Source organism: Pseudophryne corroboree, chromosome 10 (genome assembly GCF_028390025.1).
Source record: "Pseudophryne corroboree isolate aPseCor3 chromosome 10, aPseCor3.hap2, whole genome shotgun sequence".
Classification (NCBI taxonomy): Eukaryota; Metazoa; Chordata; class Amphibia; order Anura; family Myobatrachidae; genus Pseudophryne; species Pseudophryne corroboree.
In genome coordinates this window covers 364,744,604-364,764,023 of record NC_086453.1, presented here as the reverse complement: position 1 = coordinate 364,764,023, position 19,420 = coordinate 364,744,604, and the positions used below count along the sequence as shown (strand labels likewise).

General features: G+C 43.5%; 2 protein-coding genes and 1 pseudogene across 2 annotated transcripts in view; all 3 read right to left on the bottom strand.

Annotated features, from left to right (window-relative positions):
• Nucleotides 1–1,736, bottom strand: part of LOC134965381 (nicotinamide N-methyltransferase-like) — a 28,586-nt gene extending 26,850 nt beyond the window's left edge. The window contains exons 1-2 of the mRNA XM_063941846.1: nucleotides 1,581–1,736; nucleotides 349–556 (exon numbers count right to left, since the gene is read on the bottom strand). Of these exons, the coding sequence (XP_063797916.1) occupies nucleotides 349–556; nucleotides 1,581–1,731 (359 nt within the window). The 5' untranslated portion in view covers nucleotides 1,732–1,736. The remainder of the gene's footprint in view (nucleotides 1–348; nucleotides 557–1,580) is intronic.
• A 5,016-nt stretch (nucleotides 1,737–6,752) lies between these two features.
• On the bottom strand, nucleotides 6,753–6,862 carry LOC134967948 (U5 spliceosomal RNA; annotated as a pseudogene).
• A 10,896-nt stretch (nucleotides 6,863–17,758) lies between these two features.
• Nucleotides 17,759–19,420, bottom strand: part of LOC134965380 (indolethylamine N-methyltransferase-like) — a 28,404-nt gene continuing 26,742 nt past the window's right edge. Inside the window, exon 3 of the mRNA XM_063941845.1 lies at nucleotides 17,759–18,600. Coding sequence (XP_063797915.1) covers nucleotides 18,180–18,600 — 421 coding nt within the window. The 3' untranslated portion in view covers nucleotides 17,759–18,179. The remainder of the gene's footprint in view (nucleotides 18,601–19,420) is intronic.

Below are 19,420 nucleotides of genomic sequence, written 5' to 3'. Positions count from 1 at the left end.
GCAAGGTGCAACTTAATGTCCCCCACAATTTTTTTTTATTTTTTTTTACTGATTGCGCTACTTCAGGAGAGAAGAGAAGAAGAATCCATATGTATCTAGGCTATTAATGAATTTAAAACCCAGGGATTTGAGCAAGTTGTTTATTTCAAATAAAATAATTAAACAGTTTGGGTTTTAGTAATATTAGCTAAGTCTGGTGAACTACATGTAACAAGAGACCATGTTATGCGCTTTACCGCAGAGATATTTATTTCAGCCCAGGCTAATGAGGCCCAGTGTAAAGCATTTAGAAAAGTGCTGACACTGGGTTTACACTTGATAGATGTTTTGGGAGATATGTTTTCTTACCTATTTCCTTCTGTGCATTTAATATATGGCATTATGTGAGACCAATCAAACGCTCCGGTACGTGTGTTAATCCATTTGTTCAGCTCCATAATACATTGCTCAGAGACCTTCAGCACAAGGATCTGTTTGAAATATCCACTGGCTGCATAGAGATGATGAATGAGGGATCCAATACTGATGTCAATCAAAAGATCTCCCTTAATGTGACCTGCAGGGAAAGACCCCAGTGATTACAGAGTGTAATATACTGTAACATGTAGCATCTACACTACTCTACTATACATCATTCTGTAATGTCCTGTTACAGGTAGAGATGTGCGGGTTATTTACTCAGTACGTTTTGCCACATATATTGCAAGTTTAGATTTATCCAGATTTATCTTATTGGTTATCCAACACAAGTGAGAACCCGCACATCCCTAGATACAGGTAAGCCACTTCCTCACAACACACCTGTTGCTGCTTCAGGGTAATGTATGTGGTATGTAAGTATTTCTTTGATCAGCATTTCCAGTAACTGGGGTCACTTTTCCTGCATATTCACACAGACATTTACAGACCTCAGAAGTGTCCATAATGTGCCATAATGTAAACTCTTAGGAAACATGCACACTTAGATATCACTGATGCCTGGTGCAAGTGAGCCACAAGTTCTCCCTTCTAGCGTCAATTGCAGTGCAATGCACCTAGCCCGTACCAGGAGACTGGGCTGATTAATATGATATGCAACTACGTATGTTTGTGTGTGACTGTACACAAAGCACAACAGAACTTGGCATGGAAACAAACTGTTGCCCCTGCTAGTCCTTATCATCTGACAGTGTGATTACACAGGATTCTTTCATCTACACTCAATATACAGTAACTGCAGTATGTCAGTGACAGATATAATGATGTAATGCATATTCCTAACACTCAATGGCAATCAGTATGTACTGTACACAGTCATGTTACGTCATCAAAGACAGACTCATAGGCATTGCATTTAGCAAATTAAAAAAGTAATTCCTTCACTTTAACTAATGCATATAAATATATAATCTTACCTCCATCATAAAGTATCATTATTACAATTTATTTATATAGTCCAAGCACTTTATGCATTGGAGAGAACAGTCTAAATTCACTAATACACAATCATGTACATGCAATCACTCACACTAGGGTAAGTTGGTCAGTATAGTATAGTATAGTATAGTATACATCCTGTCAGTATAGTATAATATACATACCCTCACTGAAAGCACGGTCTAAACATTCCATTGGAAATTTTATTGAATCATCTCCAAAGCCCATTTCTTGTTTGTTAGAAAAATATGTTTCCAGATATTCTCTAGAATCAAAGCCATGTACAGGATAGAATTTATGGGCGCTGGAATCCATCTTGTATTCCTGTATCACAGACTGGCTGACTCTCACGTCTTCCCTCTTATATGTGACTGGCCCAGAATATCTGTGTACAGTATATTCACCAGGATCCAGTTATGTATATTCATCAGTAACCAGGTTATCTGTGTTATCACATGATGAATTATAAAGCAAAATAAGTCATCATACTAATTCTTTTTCAATTTATATTTAAATGTTGTAGCAACACACACAGTGACCCTACGCAACACCAACACAAACAGAGAGACAGAGGTCTGTCTCCCTCACTCTCAAAGTCTGGAGTGAAAATGGCGGCGACACGCAGCTCCTTATAAGGAATCCCAAACCAGTGAGAATCTGACAGCAGGATGATGACATTTTGCCTTGACCTGGAATCCGAGGAAGGTGGGAAGTCCAAGCCGGACTCGGATCCTGGCTCGAATCATGAAGTTCAAGGGGATTTGGATCTCTGAGATCCGAACCTGCTCATCCCTATTGATCATAAGTGTTGAGGTTGTAAATTTCATCTTATGATTCACAAAGAATGTAGAAAGCAGGTATTTCTTTCCAAACAGGTATAGATCCTTTTCCCATTCAAATCAAAGAAATGTCTTAGTGAAAGAGAAATGTAATACCTTTTGGAAGACTGATATGTGGTCAGTAGTAATCACAATCCTAGTAAGATTGATCAACTGCAAATAATTTTTTGTCACCTATTTTCTCCTGTTGGTCCTCTGTTGGTCCCTTGTGATTGGTGCTGGGGAATTGGTGTCTCCCATAGCCTTTCTTCACTTGTTCTTCCTTCCGTTCCCATGCATGGGTTGGGATTGAAATGCAAGTGGTTGTGATGTCAGCTCTCAGAATACTGAACACTGCAGCCCGATGATCAGATTACTGACAGGAAAAGGTAAGTATACTTACCTTCCCTTTCTGGCCCACTATCCCTAACCCACCTTTCTATCAGCATAAACCAAACCCTCCCATCCCTGCAGTCAAACCATCCCTGGTGATGCCTTAAAGTAACCCCCCTCCCTGAAGCCTATTCCTAACCATCCCACCACCCACAGCCTCACCCTAACCCTCCATGGGGTGCCTACAACTAAGCCCCCCTCCCCACAGCCTAAACCTAACACTGCTGGGCTGCAGTCTAACCCTCCCTCCACAGCCTAACCCTAACTCTGCCCTCCCCCCTCAGGTTTTACCTCTCCAGCAGCCAGCAGATGCTTATTTGGGATCCTGGCAGTTGGGATCCTGGCACCAGGCTGGTGACCCTATTCAGGATTCCAGTGTCGGCATTCCAAGTAGTGTTAGGATTCCAGCATCAGTATTCTGAGAGCCGGGGACCCGACCACCAGGATCCTGACTGGATCCCCTAATACACAGCCTCTGAGTGTTCGATACCTTTCTTTGGATCCCTGAGGAATCTCTAAAAAAGATAGACCTGAGGTGATAGAGTTGGATTTTGATGTTTCCTCTGCATTAGATTAGACAAGTACTGATTGTTGCAGGGTATTGGGGCTTCACTGTGGGATTTGGAACCAGTGGCGGAACTACCGCCAGTGCAAGCAGTGCCTTGCACTGGGGCCCGCCACTGTCAAGGTGCCCAAAGCCAGCGGCATGTAATGAGTCAAACTGACTCATTACATGCCGCCTGCCGCCAGTTTTACCGCAAGGCCCCGCCGACAGGGCACGGCTGAACTGGACGAGTGCTGGGCTTTTCATGGTCCCGGCACGCTGTCCGTTATTAGACAGCTGCCGGGTGCCGGATCCTCTAGTGCTCACCTGTCACTGTACATTGAATGTGTTGTGCGTGTGACATCATGATGCACGTGCGCATGATGTCACATGCATGCAGAGAGGATACTGCCGGGACGCAGTGTAAACGCCGCGCTGATACTGTGACTGTGCCGCTCTCCAGAGCCCTATGTCTGTAATCATGCTGCAGGAGAAGGGGGATCTCTGTCTATCCTGTGCAAGGTAAGAGCGAGGGGGATCTTTTTACCCGTGCCTTCCCCCAAGACTGTTCACTGAAACTGAAAGCCAGCAGCCTACAGCCATAGCAAATACCTGCTGCTGGCTGGAGTATATGTGCCTGTGGAGGGGAGGAGATGAGACCCCTAGATGCAGCATAGACGGGCAGAGGGGAGGCACATAGTTAGAAACATGACTTTCTTTGTGGTTGTAGTCGGGTGACAGTGTCGGTGAGTGAAAATGTGTTGCAGCGAGTGGTCACGTGTGGCAGTGCGAGGTGAATCATCATGTGTGAAAGTGCGAGGTGAGTCGTCATGTGTGACAGTGCGGGGTGAGTGGGAATATGTAACAGTGCAGGGTGAGTGGTCATGTGTGACAGTGCGGGGTGAGTGGGTATGTGTGACAGTGCAGGGTGAGTAATGTGTAAAAAGGAAATGCTGTCTGCCACAATGTGTAAAAGAAGGAGACGCTGTCTGCCGTAATGTATAAAAAGGGATCTAAGGAAAGGCTACAAAGAAGAACAAATACAAACGGAAGTCGATAAAGTATTACATCTGGATCGAAAAATGATGTTGCAATATAAAGAAAAGAAAACAGAGAACAACAACATCCAAACCTCCTTCATCACCCAATATAATTCACACCACAAGGAGATTGAAGACATCATCAAGAGAAATTGGCACATACTGATGCTTGATGAAAATCTCAAAACTATAATACCGCAAACTCCGAAAGTGATCTATAGAAGGGCAAGGAATCTGAAACAAGAACTGACACATAGCTTCCTTCCAATAGAGAATCATCAGAAGATAAAGGGAAACAATGGATTCCATGCATGCTTAACATGCCTGGGATGCAAAAAATCAGGAAGAAGAACAACTCAACCAATAACATCCTTCACATCAAACCACACCAAAGAAAATAGGATTTTGGTACTTACCAGGTAAATCCTTTTCTTTGAATCCATAGGGGGCACTGGAGTACTCTTGGGATATGGACGGGCGTAGCCGATCAAAGGCACTGAACATTCAAATCTAGGACTCTCCCCCCCCTCCATATCCCCAAGTACCCCAGTGTACCTTGCCAGTGTTTTTTACTGAGCGAACAGGATATAGAGAGGTTGACAATGGAGAATCCCTATAACATAACGGACAACCACAAAGTTGATCCGTAACCTTATTGTCAACTAAACAGTTGACACCTTAACCGATAGAACTTTATAATTTGATCCAATCGGTGAAAATGTGTTACCATAAGCTCCTTTGAGCTTAATACCACCCAAGTAAAATTTGTTCACTAAGCTCCCTTGAGCTTAAACAACCCAGGTAAAACTGCTCTGGGTGGGCGTCCAGTGCCCCCTATGGATTCAAAGAAAAGGATTTACCTGGTAAGTACCAAAATCCTATTTTCTTTATCATCCACTAGGGGTCACTGGAGTACTCTTGGGACGTACCAAAGCTTCCCTCGTGGGCGGGAGAGCTGTTTGATACTTGTAACAGTAGGCAGCCAAAGCTAAATGCTGATGGCGCCACCATTCATAACGTGTAAACGTGCACCAACGTGGTGCACTGAAGGCTATGTAGCCGCGTCGTAGACGCTCCACGACCCGCTGGGTCCGACATTCCCACAGAACCTGTGGAATGAACTATTACTGACGTAGGCGATTGTAACTTAGCCTTAAAGTAAACCTGACTTGTAGTCATTATTATCCAACTGGATAATGTCTGCTGAGAAACTGGCTAACACCAGTTTGCAGTATCATATATAACAACAACGTATTCATATCACGTACTGTAGACGTTCGGTACATATATAAACGCGTAACGCGTGTACCACATTCAGAATTTTAGAATGTGCTGTCCACACAGTAACCACTATTGGTATATTGATGTGATGAATACGAAAGCGGATTTCGTCCGAAGATCTGATTTGTCATGAGAAACTCAAATACGGTGGCTTGGAATACAAGGCACCCAAATATGAAAACAAACCCCTTGCCGAAGCACCCTTGCCGTAGGCAAGGCTAGAAGAAAAATGTTTTCCAAAGTGAGAAACTTAATCCCCATTTTTTTAAAAAGGGTTCCAAAATATGAAAATTTAATTCCCTTTTGTTAAAAAAAGGTTCCACAATATGAAAACTGTAAGAAATCTGAACCCAACCTCAAATCGCCTGGCGCTGTAGGTGGGATAAATAGAGTCTGAACTTTGGTGACACCTTGTAGAAAGATGTTCACAGACGTAAATAGAGGCAAACGCTTTGAAAATAAGTTTACCACACAGATACCTGCACTCTTAGTGCAGATGACCGCAGTTTTCCATCCCATTCCGTTTAACAGAATACGGGTACTTGAAGTATGATGTTGGAAACTTCCGAGAGTTACAACCTATGTAAGCACACGAAATTTCTTAATAATGAGCTGCCTTAAGCGGCTTACTATTTCGTAACATGGTTGGTATAACCGATACTGTAACGCTCTATTTTTTAAGAGGGCGGTCTGAACCCTCACCCTGTCAACCGCAGCTGCGGTACATAGATAATAGGTACATAGGTAACTATGGGTAAAAGAAACGTTTCCTGATGTAACAGGTTGGACGTATTATGAGCGGGGCCAGATCGTGTGCAAGTATTCCTTGACAATTCGAGAAGCAAACTTCTCTGAAACCCATGAGATACCACCAGTATGACTGTGACGAACTGTCTTCTGATCCGTTTTGGCAACGAAGAGAGAAGCAGAAAATGGTGGAGCTAGATACACGATGCTGAATGACCCCATGAATGTGATGTACACATACTGAGCTTTCATCATTGTGGCGAGATGCCATCATGTATACTTGAGGGTAACCCCCTTGTGTGGACTCACCTATGAAACACCTCTGGATTTAATGTCCAGTTTCCAAGATCCAAACCCTGACGGGTGAGATCGTGTTTCTTGACATTTTCACATAATGGCGTTCTGAGCCATTAAAGATTTGAGTTACCTGCCGCATAGTCATGCGGCTTCTTGGTTCTCACTGTTGTTGAGTATGCAACTGCCGTTGCTTTGTTTGACTGCTTAAAGGCAGCGTGAGCCAGGGCTGAAAAACAAAATTACATGAAACTCACGGTTGTTTTTCTCCACAGAAATCTTTAGTAAAAAGCGAAAGATTTATTCGTTCTGAAGAGAAACCAGATTCTATCCCTGGTCAGACTGAAAGCGAATCATTTAATGTATTGTAAAATGCACAGAGTTTTAGGACATTTATCTATTGCATTGTAAAATGCACAGAGTTCTAGTACCTTTATCGACAGGAATCTGTCGTGTTTTAGAACCTTTGCGTTGATTTTAACTACAAATCCTGACTCTCTGTGACTGTCGTCCAGAGTATACGCACCCTTGTCCCTCTGTGAGAAACGCGATTGAAAACACATCTTTATTCTTAATAAGTGAATACAGCAATGTACCGCTAATGTGCGTGTACCTTTGTTCTTGCTGGTGTAGTAGGTAAAAGTCTTTGATTTACCGTATTTATAATCTTACCTAGGAATTGACATCGTTTAGACCGACTTAGATGTGATTGTTTTCGAACTTAATATGCTACCGCAACTTAATATGCTACCGCAGTATACCTTAGTAGCACAAGATAGAGGAACTTTGTTGATACATAGTTCTTATGTGAGATTAGCTATCATTTCAACATCACTTTGGTAAATACCGGAAGCGATAAGCAACGGAAGAAATGAACTGGTTAATGGTTGTGGCGATTTGCAAACGCTAGAACCTGATATGAATAAACCTGACTGGGTAAATACGCATTGTGAAAATCAATGCAATTATACAATTGTGTGGCTCCAATAAGCAAAAACTAACCGCAGAAAAAACCATTTTCTAACTGTAGTAAATGACTTGCTGATTGATATTCCACGGAGCTGTTTGATTTTGCTCAAACAGAAGGGAATAAGTAACTTTGACTCTGTTAGCGTACTATTGCCTGGTTTATAAACCAGCAACGACTAAATGACAACCTGCCAAACCGTTCGACAGAAGCAGTTTTGTACTGTAAGCTGTAACTAGCTGCGACATATATGAGTTGAAGTCATGAAACCTCGCAACTGTAACATGAAAAGACGCACTTCCACAATTGTAAAGGCGGTCATCAAACCACTGGCTTGCAGACTGTAACGTCCTGTCGTTACATTTCTTATAAAGGAATAAAACGCCGTTACAAGTATACTGTATGCGTATGCGCTAATGGCAGAATATCCTAAAGGGATAAAATGGCGTTACCAGTATATCAAATTTAGGAGCAAACAAGCTCTGGCCTCGTCGCGCTTAACTAGCGACAATGAAAATAACCGGCGTTAGCAGAAGCTTTACAGATATACTCTGCAGCTTCTTTTAACCGTGATCGGTATGGTTTCATACATAGATCTAGTGACCCAAATGTATCTGGGGTTTTTATAATGTTTGACAGAAACGCATTTACCAATGCCGGATCGCGTCCTTTTGGACACGATTATGTATGGTTGTCCAAAACCCCGCACTATCTGAGTGCTGGACTAATGTACCCTTCTCACTTGTAGTTATCGGTGTGAGATTTGACATAGAATCGTGCATTAAATTATAAGACCAGTGAAAGAAACACTCTGGTACCCAAAGGAAAATTGTCACTTTGGAAAGCTTGTCTTTTGTTAGCGCTGGCGGAGTTATTCTGAGACTCCGATTACCGCTGTTTTAATTTGAATTGCCAATGTTAACATTTTTAGTCTGCACTAGAGCCTTATTTGCTATGTCGACAGACATCATAATAGGCAACAGACAGACACTTGCACGACTTAATAAAGTTATTATATGGCATATATATCTATAGATATATGTTATTGCTGAACAGCATATTTATTAGGAAACTAAAGTGTTCTTTATGTGAAAAGCAGTTCACATGGGCATGAAACCCGAACCAAATTCCTACTAACACCCCTGCGCCTTCTGGTGGCTTAAAGATGTAGGGCAGGAATGTTCTAGAATTATCCTGCACTACAACTTCCCACTAACACCCCTGCGCCTCCTTGTGGAGTAGAGGTGTATGGCCGGTGTTATGGAATTATAACTGGAAAACCAGCAATGATTAAAATGGCCGTCATGCCATGCTTTCCCAGACAATCACAGTACAGGTTACCTGCTGCAGTTGTAATATAGGCTTAATAGCCTATTATACAGTTACTATGCTTAATAGCCTTTTATACAGTGATAACCCTGGTGTTGGATACAGTAAAATATATGCAATTAGTCAATTAATATGAACACTCAAAAATAACAGAAAACATGGTTAAACTTGCAATAGGTTATCCACTGGTAACCTATTGCCAGCCAAAGCCTCATATATATATTATATATATATATATATACCAAGTGTTTACACATATAATCACAGTTTATACTGATATCATAGACAGTTCTGCCAGCCAAAGTTTCATTATATATTATATATATAAACCTGCAGAAACATATAATACCCCGTACACAGCTTGTCTTTGCTGCTGCTATAGGTATTATTCCCCCTCCCCCTCCCCCCTGCATCCCCATGTTACCTGCAGCGTACAGGGATCGGGTGCAGGGAGAGCCTGAATTCCGCGCCGGGGAGCCGTCCGGAAGCTGCTTCCTACAGCAGTACACAGTCTCCCTGTGTCTGCGGTGTCTCTGTGGAAGAGTGGCCGGCGTCCTTTAATGACGTGCGGCCACTGTTTAGTACAGGGGAGTCTCGGCGGCGTGTAGCGGTGCCGGGCCATCAGATCAGTGAGAGCGGCCGGCGTCTGAGTGCCGAGCGGCCGCTCTCTTAGTTGAGCACACAGTGCGTGTCGTTAGAGCAGTGAGAGCGGCCGGCGTCTGAGTGACGTGCGGCCGCTGTGCTTTAGGCCAGCGCACGGAGAGTCTCGGCGGCGATCAGCGGTGCCGGGCCATTAGTGCAGTGAGAGCGGCCGGCGTCTGAGTGACGTGCGGCCGCTCTGCTTTAGGTCTCAGCGTGATTAGCGGTGCCGGGCCATTAGCGCAGTGAGAGCGGCCGGCGTCTGAGTGACGTTTGGCCGCTCAGCGCGTATAATGTGAGGAGAACTCTCTCATTCTCCCCAACTATCAGGTGGAACTTCATATATAAGAAGTGCTCCTCTACTTCAGCGGGACCCGTCAGCGCCTGTACAGTATAACACACACAGCAGGGCGGCAGCGTGAGCTGACCGCCCTGACACACATACCTTGCTTTCCTGGCTGTGACGAGCTTCTCTGTGTAAGCTACGTTTCAGCCTCCAGCTTCTCTCCTCGTGTCTGCTGTAAGCTCTTTCTTCCAGCTCTTTGTCTCATCCTGGCTGTAACGGATCTTCTTTCTGTAAGGTCCGTTCAGCTTGCAGGAGACAGTGGCTGCCTGTGGTTGTGAGGGTGCTCGTTGTGAGGACCGACACGCCATGCGCTTGCTTATAGCGCCTGTGGCTGTGAGGGTGCTCTTTGTGAGGACCGACACGCCATACGCTGCCTTGCAGCGGCACCATCCCGGACCCAAGTTTTTCAGAAACTGGGACGGGAAGTGTAAAAATTAAAAAATAAAAATAAAAAATAAAAATCTTCTGAAAAGTGGCCATTGCCACAAGCCGATGATCATGCTGTGAGCACCGAAAAAACACTGGCAAGGTACACTGGGGTACTTGGGGATATGGAGGGGGGGGAGAGTCCTAGATTTGAATGTTCAGTGCCTTTGATCGGCTACGCCCGTCCATATCCCAAGAGTACTCCAGTGACCCCTAGTGGATGATAAAGAAAATTACTCCATCAAACAACAGATATCGTGCACAACAGAGGGTGTCATATACCTATTGGAATGCCCATGTGGGCAACAGTATATAGGGCAGACCAAAAGAAAACTCAAAATCCGTATAGCAGAACATGAATATAATATCAAAAGAGGATTGGATACCCACAGTGTCTCTCAACACTATGCGGAACGACATGGAAGAAATCCGGATGGTCTGAAATTTATGGCCATACAAAAAGTGAATGTAAACTGGCGAGGGGATGATATATCAACAGAATTAAGAAAAGCTGAGACGAAGTGGATTTACGAACTGAGAACTTTAAAACCACATGGTCTCAACATTGACATTGACTTAAATGTCTTCCTTTAAATATAGTTCATCCTTCTACATATTCTATTTTTGCATTTCAGCTACATTATATACTTTTTCAGCTACATCACATACATACACAGTCTAATGCTGAAGCAGGTGCTTGCCGCCTATTTTTTGGAAGTTCCTGTTGACAACTTCCGGTTTTAAAAGCCGTTTTTAATAAAGTTTATTGAAACCAGGGAGGATAAAAGGAATCTCCCTAACAATATTCAGTATCCTGGACAAAGTGCCGCAGTGCATGAAACGCGTCGATACACGAAGATCCCGTCACCGCGTCACCCGGAAGTGACGTTCCGCGGCGCCTCATCAACTTCCGGTTAGGAAGAAGAGACGCCGGCCGCCGAGAACGAACTGACCAGTGTGAGATCCACAGACCAGAGGACCCAGAGGTAGGATAGGGACAGCTAGTACACCTGCCGGGGACCTTGCTATTGTGCCTGGAGGGACCACATTAAGCTGGAGATCGGGACTTTTTAAAATTTTCAAAAAAGAGCTTAAACATTACAGGGCACCTTGAGTTTATAACTAACCCACTGTGTTTAAACCTGTTTTTCTTTTTCAGCATTAGACAGTGACACATTATCAAGCGCTCCACATACACATTAATTATAAAAAGGGATCACTGCCTGCCGCAATGTGTAAAAAGGGGACGCTGTCTGCTGTAATGTGTAAAATGGGGACGCTGTCTGCGCAATGGTAAAAAGGAGACTCTGTCTGCTGTAATGTGTAAAAAGGGGAATCTGTCCACCGTAATGTGTAAAAGGGGCACTACCTGGTGTAGTGGTGCTACTGTGCGGCGTAATTTGAATAATGGAGACTACTGTGCACCGCTATATGAATTGGTATTTTGTGGCCACACCCCTTCCCCATGAAACCACGCCCCTATATTTTTTGTGCGCGCCTACGGCACGCACTGCCCCTATTTTACATAAAGGAGGGGGTGCCAATGGCGTTTCTTGCACACAGTGCTGAAATTTCTAGTTACGGCAATGTTGCTAGGTGTCCATTTCCCTGGAACTGAGCAGGTCCCCCTCACCAGATCCTCTCCAGGGGTTAGGGGGTGGACTTGGACGGGATGAGGGGGTGGGGGGGTGGCAAAGCATTTTGTTGCACCTGGGCCCACCGCTCGCTAGTTCCGCCACTGTTTCGAACTCTATCTGGAAATCTTTCCACTCCTGAAGTTCCATTTGTTTCTAGCAAATTTCTACCTTTTCCTCTCAATGATCATCTGTTCATATTCTTGCAAATCTGATTTAGTTTTTGCAAAACACTTCTGAAATCTTGGTCTTTCTGCTAAACGTCAATTTTTTTTTTTGCCCAGTAATTCAATCTACTTGTCACATTCATCTAGGACTAATAGAATGTGTTTAACCAACACTGACATTAGGTCTTGCGAGCATTTAAGTAAACATGTTCCCCATTCTGTTTGTAAATTGGTTCTGACTAATTGGAAAGATGGAAAAACTTGAGACTTCAGACCCCTAGAACAATTGTATTGTTTACAATAGCTCTCAGTTGTCATTAAATACCAGTGTTCTGTTGCAGGGCACCTCTATACATTTGAACATACATAGATACATTATTATAAGTCCATTCCTGTACAGACTCTAAAACCCAAACTCTTGCACATTTTTGTAAATTTGATTTAAGTGAGTTGGAGTCACTCTCCCACCTGATGTTAGGTGTTGTCTCTTGAATCTTGTCGGGAAAAATGCTGTCACATTCTTCTGTGGTGTGACCTTTGCTGATGACTTCACTACTAAGATTCAGGCTAGCGATCTGATAGAAATTATAAGAATGTGTCTAATTCATAAAAGATATGATAACTTGCGATCCAGTCAGGATCCCGACACACAATCCTGGCAGTCAGAATACTGATGCCAGAATCCTGACATGGATTACAATCCCGGCTCCGAATGAAGGTCTGCCATGGCTTTGAATAGGTGAGCCTCGGGGGGAAAGGGGAAATTTAAGTTTATAATGTGGGTAAGAGTTAGGATTAGTCTTCAGGAGGGGAGGGTTAGCGTTAGGTTTTGGGGAAAGGGTGTTAGGGTTACACACCACTGGGGAGTGTTTGTGTTAGCAGGCCCGATGCTACATGTTCAGCAATGGGATACAAAGTAGATAGGCACCTGGCTGGAGAGGATCTCTTCCTCCCTGCTGCTCCACCACTCTGTCCCCCCTGCTGCTGCTGCCAGTTGCTGTGCCTGTCACACTATATGACAGGTAGCAGCGTCGGCAGCTTGGAACCTCCTCTCCCTCTCCCCTGTGACAGTGGGGTTGTTCCAGAACAAAAGGGGTGGAGCTACATAGGAATGATGGGGCGGAGCTACATGTGTTTAAATGGCGTTACCACTGTGGGCATTATGTATAAGCGGCACTACTACTGTGGGCATTATGAATAAGGGGCACTACTACTATGTGCATTATGTGTACGAGGCAATACTACCATGGGCATTATGTGTTAAAGCAGCGCTACCACTGTGGGATTATGTATAAGCAGCAATACTACTGGAGGCATTATGTGTATAAGTGGTGCTACTACTATGTGCATTATGTATACGAGACAATACTACTATGGGCATTATGTGTTTAAGCAGCGCTACCACTGTGGGCATTATGTATAAGCAGCACTACTAGTGGGGGCATTATGTGTATAAGTGGTGGTACTATTATGGGCATTAAGTATAAGCAGTCAGGAAAGTGCTTCTTGCTGAAAGCAGAGGGACATCACAAGTGTGACCTTTGGAAGCTCTTCTTGCCCTAAGTTCAGGATCTGTTCTTCTTGATGAAGTTAATGAGGCCATTGGTGGAGCCATTACAAAAAGATAACATGAGTTTTTTTTTTATTAAAATGTTTTATACTTTACGATCCTCGTGGACTACAATTGGGAACAGTAACCTGTGCCAAGTGCAGTGGTAGCGGAGCGAGGCATCTTGACCAAAGCATGGTGAGCAAAGCGAGCCATGCAAGGGGACATGGTGCCCTACTTGGCGTTCCTGGTCACTGTACGGAGAAAATGACACCAAAAAAAGTTGAAAAACTCAAGTTGACCTTTTCTCACGAAGACCTAGTACATGTCGACCTAGAGTTCCTGTTGACCTATAAACCATGCCGACTGACTTACTGTTGACTAATAGTGGTCAACCTAGACAATGTTGACCTAAGTCTAATCTACCTAACATACCACACCCCTAACACGTATAGTCACTATTTTTTCACTACCTCCTATGTGTGTTATTTTATCCATGTATATTTTTTCACCAACTTTATATCTAATTTTAATACACTTTCTACACTCAGTAACTACATCTGCTTATCCTATACTTTATTACACCTCACTATTTTTTTACTAGAGTGATGCCTTGGAGGGATTTGTGGCTTGGCTGAGTTGGTGGTGCCCTGTGCCCATGTGTTAGGGACTTGCTCGATAGAGGGGACCTCGATGTGGTGGGCAAGCCCATATCATTGGCCAATTATATGCTAACAACCTCTTGTTATACAGTATATTATATATTGTAATTTACAGTAATAATTGTATAGTGCATCTGCACTCATTTCTTCCCCTGTAGTACCATAAAATCTCAGCAGATAGCACATCTCATTACTACCACTAGGGTGTGCAGTGTAGACTAATTTCCTTTGTATAGTCTATACCAGGCCTGGCCAACCTGTGGCTCTCCAGATGTTGTGAAACTACACAACCCAGCATGCCCTGCCACAGTGTTAGCATTCCCTAATAGCAAAACTGTGGTAAAGCATGATGGGAATTGTAGTTTTACAACAGCTGGAGAGCCACAGGTTGGCCAGGCCTGGTCTATACTATGTGTATAGATACACACCTGAAGTCTGAGATTACTTAATTCTTGACTAGCACCCCCCCCCACCTTCCCAACTGGATTTAAGCAGGGACCTACATCTGACTGCACATCAATGATTCAGGCATAATACAGTTATTCCTATTATTTTCATATAGTGTCAGTTAATTTGGGTGTAAGCAGTGGGACGTGGGGTCCCCTGAACTGTTCTGTCTGATTCACTCTGGGGCATCACACCCTAACACTTATAGTCACTATTTTTCAATACCTCCTGTGTGTGTTATTTTATCCATGTATATTGTTTTCTCCCACTTTATATATAATTTTAAAACACTTTCTACACTCAGTAACTACCTCTGCTTTACAATGCACATTTATTGGCAAGCCGCTCAATCAGATTGTGATGTCACTCAGGTGCTAAAAGGGAGGGGTAATTCTGGGTAAGAGAAAAACATTTTGCTATCCCTAATGCACACGGAGTGAGAAATAACACTACATAATAATCAGATAATACAGAGATCTTGGTTGCGTATATCTGCAGATATATACGGTTAAGCCCCCAGGCCAAACGGCAAGGCGTCTCTGTCACTGGGGGTCCCTAATACTAGGTGTGGGTCCAGGGTGCGGGACCCCATCATGTCGGCACAGGCCGGCTACCCCATGTGCATTGCATTTAAGAGGCATGGATGGATTAGCATTAGGAGGGATTGCTGACTCCAGAGTGCCATTGGAGAAGCTAGGGGTGTCTCCTGGTAAGCTGGCTCTCAGATGCTGTAGGAGCCATTATCATGTGGCCTTACACTAGGCTATTAGACCCAGACATATTTTTTATTATTTATGGGGTGGGTCTGGGGTTCAATTTTCTCTGTGTTGGTTTGGCTGGGCTGCTTCAGGTTGGCACACCCTAACAGTTTATTAACACTTATGTTTTTCCCTATCACATTGTATATATTTTTGTATTATTTTAATCACACCTCACTTAGATAGCACTTATGTGCTTCTTATTAACCCTTACTAATTTTCACCTGTGTGCTGCCCTGGGGTAGCCGGCCTCTGCCGACATGATGGGGTCCCGCACCCCAGACCTGACCTAGTATTCAGAGCCCCCAGTGACAGAGACGCCTTGCCATTCATCCTCGGGGCTTAACCATATATCTGCAGATATACTCAACCAAGCTCTCTGTATTATCTGATTATTATGTAGTGTTATTTCTCACTCACTGTGCATTAGGGATAGCAAAATGTTTTTCAACTACCTCTGCTTATCCTATACTTTATTTACACCTCACTCTTTTTTACAAGTGGAATACTTTGGGTGCGTTCATGGCTGGGCTGATTTGGGGGTGCACTGTGCCCCAGTGTGAACCCCAAAGTGTTAGGGACTTGCTCGATAGAGGTGACCTCGACGCGGTGGGCAAGCCAATATCAGTGGCCAATTATATGCTAACAGCCTCTTATTATATATTACATATTGTAATTTACAGTAATGATTGTATAGTGCATCTGCACCCACTTCTACTGTACTAACCATGAGTCTGCCGTGAGTATGACAACAATGATCCCTGGTGGGTGACAGAACCACTCACAGATCACACATGAATCTCAGAATCTTTATTCAACAGTAAACTTCAAAAAGTGACCAATTACTTAATTTGTTGATCAGGTTTTAACATCAGCTCAATATGAATGTATAGTAATACAGTATATGTGATTATTTTTTATTTAGTTTAAACATTTGCAAATTGTCAGGAAGATTTGGTGTATTTATGTGTATTTGCATCTCAGACTTACAGTAGGGGCTGATCTGAGTCACATGCTGTGGCCAGGCTTGGACTGGCCCACAGGGTTACAGGGGAAACCACCGGTGGGCCCTACTGCCTGGGGGCCCACCTACTGCACTAAGGATCAGGTGTTCACTTTAATTATACATTATACATATGTTTCCTTAAACTGGACTATGGTGTATTCTCTACAGTGCATTGCTGTTATTAATCTGGTACATTATCATGCATGCAGCAGCTGAATTTACTGTATATATTTATGAAGGGACCCAGACGTTGCACTCTCTAATGGTTAGTCAAATCAATAAGGTGGGAGGCCACACCCCCTCTGCAGACTGGCCACACCCCTAAACATGGGCCCCTACTACTGCATTAACCCGGTGGGCCCTACTTGCCCCATTCCAACACTGGCTGTGGCCGCTTCTTTTGGTGTAGTTGTGTCTGCGACTATATGATAATGAGGGTAGAAGCCCTTCCCCTGGTGTACAAGCTGTGACTGACTGTGCCAGGACTGAGACGCTGACCTCCAGCATCTGTAGACACTGTAACACCGCTCAGTATGTCATTACATGTCACCGTCAGTCACACCATAGATACTTACCCCAGCCCCATGCTAGGTGCATAGTTTCTGTCTGAGTGTGGCCTCCAATATGAGTATCTAAATGTTTGTGTATGCAGCTACTTACGTGACATACAGATGTGTCCTCATACACCTTTCCTATATCCTGCCATGTATGGCACGGTTTGGCATGCCATAGAGTCAGAGATTTAGCCATGCTTTATTATGCTACTTTATACATATTCTTTTATGGGAAAATACATTTTTTAAATCGATCCACTCGCTGCATGTAGAAAAATCTTAGCCGTGGTATGTATAGAAAAGGTGTAAGTGGACACATCTGTACCTTCAACACTTCCGTGACACGCACATACATACCACCAAACATTCTCCATGGTGACATAGGGACTCCTGCACCTGAAAAGGGGACATGGACTTGGCAAAAGGGGGGCATGGCTTTGCAGGAATGCTTGTTTTTAAACCCACACCCCGCACACCCTGCATCCATATAATTACACTTATCACTCCGCTATTCCTGCACTGGCTACAGAGCTGCAAAAATCACAGGAAAAGTGTCCGCTGTGGCCATTATCCTTCTGATTTGTGCACGAGCAGTAGAGATTTTCCCTGGGAACAAGGAGCAGGTGCCATGTTCCCAGAGACCTGTGCTTGCAGAGTAAACTGTGGCACAAACCCAGAGTCTACTGCACTGCCAGAGAGGAGGGGGCCCACATGGAACCTGTATACGGGCCCCCTCCTCTCTGAAACCACACCTGGGAACACCTAATTCAGACCTGATCACAGCAGAAAATTTGTTCTCTAATGGGCAAAACCATGTGCACTGCAGGGGGGGGGGCAGATGTAACATGTGCAGTGAGTTAGATTTGGGTGGTTTATATTGTTTCTGTGCACGGTAAATACTGTCTGCTTTATTTTTACACTGCAATTTATATTTCAGTTTGAACACACCACACCCAAATCTAACTCTCTCTGCATATGTTATATCTGCCACACCTGCAGTGCACATGTTTTTGCCCATTAGATAAGAAATTTGCTGCTGCGACCAGGTCTGAATTAGGCCCACAATCAGGATGTATGCACAGTGCGATTTAGACACATCTGCAGTAAAAAGAAAATGCTCAACTGCACCCGACACAGCATGTGACTCAATATGAGAACCTTATTACTCTCTATGAGCTGTGATAAATATAACAGTCTCATAGTCTGTATGGTCACTCACTGCTGTTCTTTTCTGGACTGCACTGTGGTCAATAACAAACCTTTCATCAGTGAGAACTTTTCTTACAAAGTTCTCATCACATTTGAACACATGTACCTTGTCCTGCCCAATCATTGCATAAGTTGTATTTAAAACGCCAAACAATATCAGGTGTCCTTCAGGTTTTAGTAGCTTCACAAATTTTCTGAAATTCTTTATATAATCATCTTGGTCTTTGCTGATGAACTCAAACATCATTCCAATGAAGACACAGTCTGCTGGTGGGAGCACCTCCGGGTCTGTGAGATTCTCTTTGTCAATGTCAAATTTTATGACCTTTGTTATTGCCGTCTTCAATGTCATGTCTTTGTCCTGACACTGGTCACTGAAATATACAAACACAATACGGTTCAATGGTATCTAGGACTAGTCATGCCACCACATGAGATATAAAATTTTTTATATGAATATTAAATGGGTGGGAAGGTATAATTAGGGAGGCATTGTTAGTTTTCTAGAAGGGTTCCTCAAAATTTGTAGGGACTGAACATTATTCTATACTTTCAATGAGGCACCCCTTTTATCTTCTAAGTGGATTTTATACTACAGTGGTGGGGAACAGGTACTCTGTAGATACCTCTATCTGTGACACTCACCTCCATTCAGATTTACTCCATTGCACAGACTTATTCTCTGCTTAAAACCCAGCTAGAATCAATTATAAAGCAGAGTGTAAGACTGAACAAGATCTGAGCATCAGATTCTTCATTGCTTATCCTCATACAATATAAGTAGTGTATGTGGAGCTTGGTGAATTTGTGCCACTTTTGGGTTAGTGGAAGCATTTAGTGGTATGTACAATTATGATCAGCATGTGGGCTGGTGTGAGGTTTCTAGGTACCCTAGGCAAAGATTTACATTACTGCCCTAACTCCCCAATACAATCCTTCAGTCCATTTACATAAAACCACACTTGGTCTATGACAATGGGGATGGAGTCATTTTTCATATGCACATCCATTTATCAACTCCCCCTCACAGCACCCATTAACACATTTGTCCACACTGTCAGAAACCCCTATCCTTCCGCTACCCAGCACCTACTAATCCATTCACCTGAGAACTCAGTAACCTTCCTCACAGCAGAAATCACTCCCCAACCCACCCAGCACTTATTAATCCATTCACCCCCAGCACTCATTAAC